The sequence below is a fragment of the Microtus pennsylvanicus genome, chromosome 9 (assembly GCF_037038515.1).
Source record: "Microtus pennsylvanicus isolate mMicPen1 chromosome 9, mMicPen1.hap1, whole genome shotgun sequence".
NCBI lineage: Eukaryota > Metazoa > Chordata > Mammalia > Rodentia > Cricetidae > Microtus > Microtus pennsylvanicus.
In genome coordinates, this window is record NC_134587.1 from 41,850,718 (window position 1) to 41,863,647 (window position 12,930).

The following is a 12,930-nucleotide window of genomic DNA, read 5'->3' on the forward strand; positions in this document are numbered from 1 at the left end:
ATGTGACAAGGCTAGTCATTTGGGCAAAAAACTGCTCTTGCCTGGACTGCTTGATGTTATGCTGTATAAACTGGACATGCAGGACCCACAGAAAAGTGACATCTAAACTTTCCAAAAGATGAAACAGCCCTTCAGGGTTCCTGCTTCACAGAAGAAACCACCAGACATTCAGAGGACACAGAAGAAAGCAACTGGTGAACCTTGGCATTTCAAGGCAGAACATATCTTCAAATTTCCTGCTTCATGGAAAAGTCTGCCAGATACTCTGGGCCTGTAGGCTGAAGATGGATGCCCCAATGTTACAAAAGAACTTCGGGTGACTGTCCAGGCAGCAAGACGTCTCTGTCAATTCTAGAGTTTTGAAAGTTGCTTACAATGCACTTCCTGTTTACTTAGGAAATATTATATCCTTCTGGAGTCTTTTGATGGAGTTGAAGAAAGATAGTTATAATTATAAAGGAAAAATTAGACATAAAACTTTATACTCACAGAGATAAAATAAATAATAGAGTATTTTCCTTAATTTGCCAAATGTAAATGGACTAACTATAATTCTTGCTTGATAACTGTTTTGTTATATCTAATTTTACTGTGTTAAAGTTAAAACCTTTTTTATATTTAGAAAGAAAAGGGGAAGTGATGAGGGATAACCTTCTGTATATGTGTTGCTTAAACTGGTTGAAGAATAAAGCTAAAGCCAGTTGGGAATCAGAACAGAGAGAGAGTAGGCAGAGTCAAAGAGATGCCACGAGCAGCTGAAGGAGAAAGACACACTAGAACCTTACCAATAAGCCACAGCCTCGTGGCATTAATTAATAATTATTAATACACAGATTAATAGAAATGAGTTAAATTTTGTTGCTATTTTGTTTTGTTTAGTTTTTCAAGACAGGGTTTTTCTGTAGCTTTGTTACCTGTCCTGGAACTAGCTCTTGTAGACCAGGTTGGACTCAAACACATAGATTTGCCTGCCTCTGCCTCCCCAGTGCTGGGCTTAAAGACATGTGCCGCCACCACCACCATGCTGAAATGAGTTACTTTAAGATGTAAGGGATAGGGCTGGAGAGATGGCTCAGAGGTTAAGAGAACTGACTGCTGTTCCGGAGGTCCTGAGTTCAATTCCCAGCAACCACATGATGGCTCACACACATCTATAATGAGATTTGGTCTCCAGAACACTATATACATAATAATAAATTTTAAAAAAAAGATCTAAGGGATAGTTAGGAATATGCCTAAACTTGCAATGCCAATTAATTAATAATATAGTTTCTGTGTGACTATTTGGCTCTGGGCGACTGGGAAATGAATAAGCAGTCTTCTACAATACTGCACAGGGGCAGAGCTCTGGCAGGGAAATGCTGTCTCAGATCTCCTTATAATAAGAATAAGAAGCCAAGCTGTGGTGGCACACACCTTTAATCCCAGTACTGAGGAGGCAGAGGCAGGCAGATCTCTGTGAGTTCAAGGCTAGTTTCAGGACAGGCTCCAAAGCTACAGAGAAACCCTGTCTCGAAACAAAACATACAAGAAAGCATATAATAAGAATAAGAACTGAAGCTGGGCACTGTGACTCATGGCTTTCTTTAATCAGTACTTGGGAGGGAGAAGCAGGCGGATCTTTGTGTTTAAAGCCAGCCTGGTCTACATAGTGAGTTTCAGGACAGCCAGTGCTATATAGATAGTCTCTGTCTTAAAAAAAAAAAAAAAAAAAAAAAAAAAAAAAAAAAAAAAAAAACAGCCAGCGGTGGTGGCACACACCTTTAATCCCAGCACTCGGGAGGCAGAGACAGGCGGATCTCTGTGAGTTCGAGGCCAGCCTGGTCTACAAGAGCTAGTTCCAGGACAGGAACCAAAAGCTACGGAGAAACCCTGTCTCGAAAAATCCAAAAAAAAAAAAAAAAAAACCCAAGCAAAAACCAAAACCAAAACAGAGTCAGAACAGAACATGCCCAAAGAGGTAGCCTCCTAAGACATGAAACCCCTTGAAAAAACCCCTAAGGTTTAGCCTCCCTAGCTTAAACTTGGAGCCATGCATAGGTGGGCTAGGCCATGACAAGGGCTCCCCTACCACACTAAGTTCTTGGGCAAACCATAGTTCTCCACCCTAAGTGCCCTATTAGGGGCCAGGGTCCTTCATTCAGCTAGAGGCAAGAAGGTAGGTGGGGGTCTGGGGCTCTAGAAAGGAGACAGCTAATTTTACCACTTTCCCTGTAACAGAGGCATGGCATATCTATGTGCCAGGACGGAGTGGCATCTGCAGTATTTCAGATGCTGAATGGAAGGGCAATATTAGAACAGGGAAAATGAATGACTATTTCAGGAGCGGGTGTTCCAGAGTTCCAGAGGTGACTTGGGAGACAGGAGATACTGAGGGCTCTATTGTTGGGAGTACAGCAGTAGATTTTTGAGCCCTCGGATCTCCAGAGAAACCAGGTATGCTGAGCATTCAGGATTATCTTTCCTATGGGAAAGATATAAAACCTGTTCCTCCACCCAGAAAGCCGGGAACTGGAAATGATTAATATCCTGGTGATCTGAATTATCTGTTGGGCTAGGCCATATCAAACTCCTATAACTAGGACCCGAGATGGCAGGTAATCTAAATGCTCCTTACAGCCAGGGGCTCCTCAAGCTCCCACAACTAGGACCGGAGATGATACCTAGTAGTCTAAATGACTCTTACGTTATTTGTATAGCCAGAGGCTCCCCCAAGCTCTCATAACTAGGACCAGAGGTAGATCGTAGCCCAAATGACCTCTATGCTATCTGTAATACCAAGACCAGGCAAGACCCTTCCTTAAGCCCTTAAGTTAGTACAGATAGCGTACTTATCTCTAGAATCCATCTTCTTGGAGGAATGACGTGTACCCTGAGTTTGAGTGTAATGACACTTCCTGGTGCACCGTGGATTATATCACAGCAGGAAACTTCTTTCCAAACTGTACTGTGTTCTAATATGCTGTCAATGAACCACCTGGCATCAGACTCCCCAAAGTCTTGGTCCAGGGTGATGAAGTCAGTCTGAGTATTCATGCTCATCGCTTACAGTATCCCACCCACTCCACAAGTTGTGAGTTCTCCAACACTGCTTGTTTGATAGTCAAAGTCTGGGCACCTAGGGGAACGCAGACCTCCTTCATTCTTGATCCAGTAAAACCCACGGGTTAGGGATAGAGGTAAAAAGATGGTTCATCAATGTTACAAGGAAAGGGGGGCCCTTTGTCCCGCCTGCCTGACTAGCTTATACCCGAAATAACCACACAGAAACTGTATTCATTAAAATACTGCTTGGCCCATTAGCTCTAGTTTCTTACTGGCTAATTTTTACATCTTAATTTAACCCATTTCTATTAATCTGTGTATCACCACACAACTGTGGCTTACTAGCAAGATTCTAACCAACATCTGTCTCAAGCAGAATATCCGCGGCATCTGCCCTTCTTCCCAGTATTCAGTTCTGTCTTCTCTACCTACCTAAGTCCTGCCCTATCAGGCCCAAAGCAGTTTCTTTATTCATTACCCAATGAAAGCAACACATGAACAGAAGAACCTCCTACACCACATCAGTTAAGAGAACTGGCCTCGCCTCGGGAGCTGGAGAGATGGCTCAGGGGTTAAGAGCATTGCCTGCTCTTCCAGAGGTCCTGAGTTCAATTCCCAGCAACCACATGGTGGCTCACAACCATCTGTAATGAGGCCTGTAGGAAGAATACTGTATACATAATAAACAAATAAGTAAATATAAAAAAAATAGAAATGGCCTCTCTTCCAGACGACCCCATTTAGATTCCCAGCACCCACAGGATGGCTTACAACCATCTGTAACTCCAGTCTCAGGGGAGTCCACACCTTTTTCCAGTCACTGAGGGTGTGAGGCATGCATGTGGCACACTGACATACACGCAGGCAGAACACCCACACGCATAAGAATAAATATTTCTTTTAAATGGTGGGGCCAACTATGGCAGCTTCTTCTCCCTGATAAAGCCTACCACAAACAGGCAAGGAGACCTCCTGGGGGCTGCCTCAGACTAGCAGACAGCATCCTTGAGTAGCAAGCTGTGCCTAGAACAAATATTTAGGAATGCTAGCCTTTTATCCTCTCTGAGAGATCATTTTAAAAATCCCACGGGGACTGTGGGTGCTCAGCCACAAGTAGGTCACCTATATCAACCTCCCTTCACTCAAGGCTCAGGGAACAGCACACATGAAAGAGTGAGCGAAAAGCGTGTAAGAGCTGGGAGAGAACCGTGACATGTCCTCTAGACATGACACCCTGTCACACACAGCATTTCACAGCAGCTGTTGTAGCCTGCACACGACCTGCATGAGATCAAGTCAATCAAAATTCCAGCATGTACCCCATTAGTTACGGCGCACGCCTGATCCCAGCAACAGGAGCCAGAGGCAGGTGGATCTTTGTAAACAAGGCCAGTTTGGTCTGCAAGCAAGTTCCAGGACAGCCAGTGCTATACAGAAAAAACCTGTCTCGAAAAACAAACAAACAAAAAATTCCAGCATGGATGAGGGAGGGACTCCTGAGGTCCCATTCCTAACTAAGGAGCTATTGGGAGCTGATGCCTTCTCAGAGGCACTTTTCTCTGGGGATGTGGGCACCGGTAGGTTGTCCATGCCCCATTGGATAATCCCACACTTGTGTGCATATAGTCCGCATTAATTAGAATCAGTGGGCTAACAACAATAAAAATAATAACAGCAATAGTAAAATAAAAGGACATGAACTCAGGAGGGAGACAGGTTGGTTGTCCCACAGTGTAGGCAGAGGCTGCTTATTTGTTTCCCAGCTGCCCAGACCTGAAATAATCACACAGAAATTATATTAGTTACAACACTGCTTAGCCAGTTACTTAAGTGTATTGCTAGCTAGCTCTTATATCTTAAATTAACCCATTTCCATTATTTTATATTTTACCACAAGGTTCGGTAAGGTTCCCAGGCATTTGTCTTCTTCAGTGGCTACATGGCATCTCCCTGACTCCGCCATTTGTTTTTTTGTTTGTTTGTTTTGTGACAGGGTTTCTTTGTGTAGCTTTGGTGCCTGTCTTGGAACTAGCTCTGTAGACCAGGCTGACCTCAAACTCACAGAGATCCTCCTGCCTTTGCATCCTGAGTGCTGGGTGTAAAGGAGTATGCCACCACTGCAACTCCACCTTCTTTCCTCCTGTATCTGCTTGGAATTCCCACCTTTCTCTATTCTGCCCTGCCATAGGCCAAAGGAGCTTTATTCATTAACCAATTAAAGCAATACATATACCAAAGGACATCCCACAACACTTCCCCTTTTCTGCCTAAGTAAAAAGTAAAGTTTTAACTTTAACATAGTAAAATTACATATAACAAAACAGTTATCAAACTAGAACTATAGTTACAATATTAGGTCCACTTACAATTATAATTATAACTATCTATTCTTCAACTCCACTAGAGACCCCAGAAGGATATAATATTACCTAAGTAAACAGGAAGTTCATTGTAAGCAACTTTCAAAACTCTAGAATTGACAGAGACATCTTGCTGCCTGGACAATCACCCAGAGTTCTTTTTTTAAAAAATATTTATTTATTTATTATATTATGTGTATAGCATTCTTTCCATGTGTGCCTGCAAGCCAGAAGGGGGCGCCAGGTCTCATTATAGATGGCTGTAAGCCACCATGTGGTTGCTGGGAATTGAACTCAGGACCTCTGGAAGAGCAGTCAGTGCTCTTAACCTCTGAGCCATCTCTCCAGCCCTCACCCAGAGTTCTTTTGTAACATTGGGGCATCCATCTTCAGCCTACTGGCCCATAATATCTAGCAGACATTTTCATGAAGCAGGAAATTTGAAAGACTGTTTTGCCTCTATTGGCAGTTTGTCAGTCACTTTCTTCTGTATCCTGCAGAAAGTTTGGCATACTCTTTTATGAAGCAGAAACCATGAAGGACTGTCACACCTTCTTTAGGCAACTTCAGCAGTTATTTTTCTGTGGGTCTTGCATGTCCAGTTCATACAGCATACCATCAAGCAGTCCAAGAAAGAGCAATTTCTTGCACAAATGGCTAACAAACTCCATAAGGAGCCTATTGGATGCTCATCATCCTCTTGAAGTAGATTGGTACCTGCCAGGAGCAGATAAGTCTCATTGTCATGAAAAGTCCTAAGTTCTTAAACATTTTATGTTATTTTTTTAATATTTATTTATTTATTATGTATACAATATTCTGTCTGTATGCCTGAAGGCCAGAAGAGGGCGCCAGACCTCTTTACAGATGGTTGTGAGCCACCATGTGGTTGCTGGGAATTGAACTCAGGACCTTTGGAAGAGCAGGCAATGCTCTTAACCACTGAGCCATCTCTCCAACCCCCCCTTTTTTAAAAATATTTATTTATTTATTTATTTAGTTCTTAAACATTTTAAATGCCATATTCTGTTACTCTTTGAAAGGTTTGAAGAATATCTATCCATCTGAAATAAATCTCTGTACATTTAGAAAACCCAACTAACATGACTACAAGCTTGACTATTATAGATAACTATCAATTAAACTGTATTTTAATTATACATTACATTTTTATGCTGCACAAACACAATACCTTAATCAAGAGCAGCAATATAACAAAATTGACCTTAAATTTGTATCAATAAGCCAAGATCCATACCAATGCAAAATATTCATCTCTATAGCACCAGGGAAGAGTTTGGAGGGAGGAAGTGGGAGGTTTGATAAGATTAAAAAAACATTGCTTGCATATATTCAAGTTCAAAAACTGAATACAAAATATTACTTTGGGCTAATGGTTGTAAATCAGCACTTACCCTGTGTACACAAAACACTAGCTTTGCCAGGCCTGGTGGTGCAGGTCTTTAATTCTATCTGCTCAAGAAGCTGAGGCAGGAGGATTGTAAATCAGGGCCTGCTTGAGCTACATAGTGCGATTCAGGCCAGCTAGTGATACACATGGAGAACTTTCCTAAATAAATAAATAAATTCCATATTGTAGCCAAAACAACTGAATACTTTTCTTTTTCATCATTCTGGGTCCTGCAGAAGCTGCCACTGGGTCCCACCTCCTCGGTGACCAGAGGGGACAATCAGATTAGTCAGTGTTTAGTTAGCATTGCCCTTTGACCTGTTCCCTGAGATAAGCTGTATCCAGAGCTTTCAGCCACAACCTGGCCAGATAACCAATCCCAACCTCCCCCATTTCTGTGTTAGGTGTAATAGCAGGGTAAGTGGGAGGTCGCCCAAAGACGTGTGCGTGTGAAATCCCTGAGGCCCAAGAATGAAATCAGATTGGGAAAAGGAGTCTTGAAAATGAGATCCTTTTAAATTATCTTTATGATTTCTAGATTCAGTGTTGCATCCTTAGAGACCCAGTAACACGAGGTAGAGGATTTGTTTGGTGACACAATGAGGAAGAATAGCCATGTGGTCACTGAGGTAGAGGCAGAAGTGACTCAGCTGCAAGCTAAGGATGGACAGACACAGAGAGCAGTCATTGTAGCTAGGAGACCCTGCAGATAACTTTCCCCCAGAGTGCTGGCAGTAAGAGTCACCTTATCCATAATTTTTGTTTGTTTGTTTGGGGTTTTTTTTGTCTTTTTGTTTGTTTGTTTGTTTTTTGAGATAGGACTTCTCTGTGTAGCCCTAGCTGTCCTAGAACTCCACCTGTGGACCACGCTGGCCTCAAACTCACAGAGATCCACCTACCTCTGCCTCCCAAGTACTTAGATTAGAGGTATGTGTTACCACCCCCTGGACTCTCCTTTTTTTTTTTTTTTTGAGATACAGTCTCTCTAGTGTAGCCCAGGCTGGCCTTAAGCTCACTATATAGCCAAGGATGGGCTTGAACGTCTTATTCTTCTGCCCCCCACCTCCAGTGTGTGAGGGCTGTACCACCACACCCAGTTTTATTTTATGAAGTGCTAGGGGTCTAACCTAGGCTGTGTGCATTCTAGACAAACACCCTATCGACTGAGCTACATCCCCATCTCCGTCCACAACAGGAGTTCAGATATCTCACTTCCAGAACCGAGAGCAAATACAGCCCTGTCAGTTCAGCTTCCTGGGCATAGAGGGTTTTACTGCTACTGTCATGGTGGGAAGGCACAGAGAAGCTACTGAAGTTCCTGCTCCTATGGGGCATGGACAGATCAGGAAGGACAGTCAGTGACTGGCCTAATCAGTAAGCACTGGTGAGATCCCAGGCATGGACACATGCAGGAACTGGCAGCACCAAGGGGCATAGATAAAGGAAAATCTTCTGCAAACGCAGCCCAAACTGTAGAGCTAGGATGAACAGCCCATCCCTCAGGGGCCTGCCCTCAGATATCAGGTAAGTCACTTGATGGCTACTTCTACTAGCAGCCAAGGCAGGAAGATTATTAGGAACTCAAGGAGGTGGTGGGACATGCCTTTAATCCCAGCACTTCGGAGGCAGGGATAGGTGGATCTCAGTGAGTTCAAACCCAACCTGGTCTACAAAACAAGTTCCAGAACAGCCAGGATTGTATCACAGAGAAACCCTGTCTTGAAAAACAAACAAAACAAAAGAACTAAAGATTCTCAAGGAGAATCATTAAGAACTTGAGAAGGAGCTGGACAGTGGTGGCACTGTCCAAGCACTCGGGAGGCAGAGGTGGGTGGGTCTCTGAGTTAGAGATCAGCCTGGTCTACAAAGTGAGTTCCAGGACAGCCAGGGATACACAGAAAAACCTTGCCTCAAAAACAAACAGCTGGAAAAAAGGCTCAGAGGTTAAGAGCACTGGCTGTTCTTCCAGAGGTCCTGAGTTCAATTCCCAGAAACCACATGGTGGCTCACAGCCATCTATAGTGGGACCTGATGCTGTCTTCTGGCATGTAGTCATACATGCAAATAGAGTAGTTATATACATAAAATAAATAAAATTAAAAAACAAAGAATTGGTATTCTGAAAATTGGTTCTGCTTTGAGGGTGTTCATATTCCTTTTTCCCCTCCCTCCCTCCCTCCCTCCCTCCCTCCCTCCCTCCCTCCCTCCCTCCCTCCCCCCTCCAAGGTCTTGTTATGTAGTCTTGATTGGCCTGAAACACTACCTATACTAAACTGGCCTCAGACTCAGAGATCTGCCTACCTCTGCCTCCCATGCGCTGGCCACCATCATCCTACCCTTAACCCTCCCTACCCGCTGATGTCAATATTCTTGCATTGGGGGAAACTGTGAAAATAACTTTATGAAGGAAAACGATGAACACGGGGTCAAAGTATGTTGCTGGGGTCTAATCGGAAGAGTGCATGCTGAATTTCTCTGGGGCTGTTAGGACAATTCAGATAAACAGTACGTGGAGTGGTCGAGTTATATAGCTGCGTTTGAAACGATACATCCCACACAACAGTGAATAAATTAAGAAAAAAATCCACCCATCATTTGAGTGGGACGTCGATAGTAACAGCAATAGGTCTGACAAAGTAACTGCAAAAAAGGAAATAAAACCGGAGAACAACGCTTCACTTGGAGCACTCCAACCCAAACATAAAGAAAAGCCGCAGGAACCATTATAACAGCATCAGGACTGGGAAGGTGCCTTAATGTTAACGCCTGCTCTTCCTCAGCATCTCCTTCTTGTTCCCCAGCAGCTACTCCCTCTTCAGGCTCCGCCTCAAACCCAGCCCCCAAGTTCTCTCCAGCTCTTAGGCTCCCGCGCTCCCCGCCCACCCGCCCACTCCTTTATCCTGACTCCTGTCTTCCCCAGGCGTCTTTTCTCTTCTAGTTTTTCCCTTTGTCTTTACCACCTCCACCGACTCCCGCAATGTCCCTTTCCTCCCAAAACGCCCCTTCCTCCTCCGCTTCTTCAGGCTCCTAGGCTCAAGCCTCATCCTCTCCTCTCCAGTTCTTCTTCCTCATGCTCCTTCCCTACTCCTGTTTTCCTCTCACCCTGCCTCTTTCAGCTCCTCCCCATCTCCTAGTACGTCTTCCTCTCCCCGCAACACACACTTTCTCAGGATCCTCTTCTCTCTCCAGGCCTCTTATTCTGGATTTTGCTCTTCTTGACGTCTTCTTCCACCGGCTCTTCCTATCTCCCAGCTCCTCCCCTCTTCCCTCCCTTTAGATTCCCAACACGTTTTCTGTTCCTCCTTCTCCAGTTCCTCCTCCCCCTTCTCTTCCCCACCCGTCTCAGGCAACTCCGCCTCTCCCTCTGGGTCGTCCCCCGCCTCGCGGAGTGATCGATGGGTCCGTAGGCAGCCGGTCCTCGGCGCTCGACTCACCACGCCTGCGACGCTGCCATGGAGACGTAGCCGCGGCCTCCTGGACCCACCCCGGACCTGGAGCACCTGCGTCACCCGGCCCACGCGTGTCCACGAACGCTGGTCGGGAAGGCTACTCTGCTGGAACGTCTGGACAGGGCTGGGGAAGCTATACTTTTGCCAGAAGCAGGGGCGAGGGGCGTGGGACTTGCATCCTCCCTCCTACCAGGAGTTCTGCTCCGTATTTGAGGGACGCTTCTCTCACCAGCGGAGACCCTGGTATCACTAAGCATCCGTGGATTATTAAGGGACCTGCGATTGCCCACACGCCTCACCCTTCCACCCAGCTCAGCCGGCCGCATTCGTGAGTAGCTTCACTGAACTCTACCCCATCCTGGCTGCTGCTGATGGCGAAGCCCGTGTTGGGCCTGCTCCCGATGCCCGACAGCTTCTTCCCTTTGCAATGTCACCCATGTTAAGAGTGGAAGAGTAGCTAGAAGAAAAGGACTTGAACCAGCACCAAGTCCAGATCCCAACTGCGTTGTGAGTAGTGTGGACTGGTGAGCACCTTCTGTAGACTGTACAATGCCCGTTCTCTCGGGATCCTGGATATGTCTGAGTTCAGAAGTGTTGCAGAGGCAGTGGACACCTGAGTGTGTGGAGTGGAGTGGTGTGGAGGCTCTGCCAAGTCTATAGAACTCTATTGTGCAGAGTTTGGACCACAACGCCAATCTGACCCACTTTCTGTCTGGAATGACTCTCACATGGCTTTTGAACCGGGTCAGTGGTGTCTTGGCTTCCCCTGCCCTCCTGAGATCTTGCCCATGGAAGGTCTGAGTAGCCTACATCCATCACTAAGGTGAACAAGGACTCCTTAACCCAACAGCCATCAAGACTCTTGGCCAACTAGTTAACAGAGCAAAGCAGCCAGCTGTTCCTGACCTAGGAGGAAAACCAGGTGTGCAAGAGCCTGGGACTGGGGGATGAGTGGCCGGGTCCCGCTGGCAGAGAAGGCCCTGTCAGAACGCTTTGCCCGCCTCCGGTACAGGGACACTTCCTTGCTCATTTGGCAACAGCAGCAGCAGAAGTTGGAGTCTGTACCACCCAGTACATACCTGAGCAGGAGTCGTAGCATGTGGTACTCCCAGTATGGAAATGAAGCCATCTTAGTTCGAGACAAAAACCAGCTTGGGGTCTCTAGGGACACCGGTCAGTCTAAGTTTTGCTCAGTCATGTAATCTCAGGGAGATGACCCTTGACGGATGTGAAGAGCAAGCTGTGGTATAAAAACTCAACACCCAAGAATATCACCCAGCCCTTCATCAATCAACAGCTGGTACCTAGATGTGCCCCTCACTGCCCAGGCCTTGGCGCTCACAATGCTTGTTCCAAACAAAAGGGAAACCAGGGAGACGTCCCCAGCTCCAATGAGCTGCTTGCCTGATACAAAATGGGTCAGGTCCCGGGTAAAGAGAGGACTCTCTTCTTGGAGGGTCCCAGATCTCTGTTCACCACAGTGACATGTGGAAAGGGGCCCGGGCTGTAGTGGCACTCCAAAGCCAAGAGTTTAGTGATGTATAGGTTACTGCATTGCAGCACCATCCACACTGGTCTTGTATGTAGGTGTGTTATGTCCTAAACACCTTAAGCAAACCCCTGCAATTTAAAGCCCCATCGAAGTTGCCTGATTTGATTCCAAACCTAATCATGTGTGGGAAAGAGCATTTACCTGATGGTGGAGAATAGGGGCTCCTTCCTGTCAGGTCGCAGTGGGCTTCATTAGATCTCATGTTCCACCTCAGTACACATGGTATAGACAGCTGGAACGTACTTGCCTCTGGTGCACTTAAGGTCTGTGTAGCTATACAAATTCAGGGGATGTGTTTTGTCAAAGCCGAGTCTTCTAAATAAATGTCTTAAGGCTCTTTCCTTTCTCATTTACCTTGGTGTGTAAAACCTTAGCTTTCTGAACACAGTTAACAGCTAATGATTGATAAGGGAGCCCTGGTATGGAAATACATCAAACAGCCACTGTCAGAAGGCATGCATGTCCTTGCACTCTGCAGCCACAAACTGCCAGTGGCAGTACCCCCACTTGCAACTTGTTCTGCCCACTCACCAGGCACTCACTGGCAGAGACGGCACCTGGCTTATAATCTAAGTAAAGAGAATGTCTCACCCTTGGCTGTGTTCACTATACCCTACATCTCTTTATAGAGATGTGCAAATTTGTTCTAGAACCACCAGGACACAGTGCATTCCTCAAACACTTCAGCTAGCCAGACCTAGCTAGCTGGAGCCTCCTGAGGAACCTAGGTCCTTTGGCTTAGTCCCCGCTGCAGACCAAGGCCATGGGTTGGACTTCTGTAGAATATCCCTGTACATTTAGAGAGGAAGCTTGTTGAATAGTTCAAGTTGCTTGGACCTGACAGGGAGTCCTAGGAGTTGGAAACTGTTTCCTTAGCTTGTCAAGTCTTTTAGTTCAGCTGAAGTCCTGCAGGAAAGCTTCAGACTTTCTGCCAAATGCTTCCACCTCACGCTATCCCAAGACTGCATCAGACACAGCACTGACTTGGAGATGGGATTTGAGGTCACAGACTGTGTTAGGAGAGTAAGCACTTGCAGGACAGCTGTCTTCAGGGTGTCGGCAGGAATGAGTGGCACATAAGCATCAGGCCCCATGTAGGACACTGGGAAGTCA

At 45.8% G+C, this 12,930-nt stretch overlaps 1 protein-coding gene across 1 annotated transcript; it reads left to right on the top strand.

Annotated features, from left to right (window-relative positions):
- The first annotated feature begins 9,796 nt into the window (after positions 1 to 9,796).
- On the top strand, positions 9,797 to 12,282 carry Brd3os (BRD3 opposite strand). Its single transcript, XM_075985558.1, has one exon. It carries the CDS (start codon positions 11,213 to 11,215, stop codon positions 11,465 to 11,467), a length of 255 nt encoding a protein of 84 aa, XP_075841673.1. The 5' UTR covers positions 9,797 to 11,212; the 3' UTR covers positions 11,468 to 12,282.
- Positions 12,283 to 12,930: the final 648 nt, after the last annotated feature.

Bases quoted from the DNA above. Each gene is read 5' to 3' on its own strand.
- Brd3os (XM_075985558.1), top strand. From the start codon at position 11,213: ATGAGTGGCCGGGTCCCGCTGGCAGAGAAGGCCCTGTCAGAACGCTTT.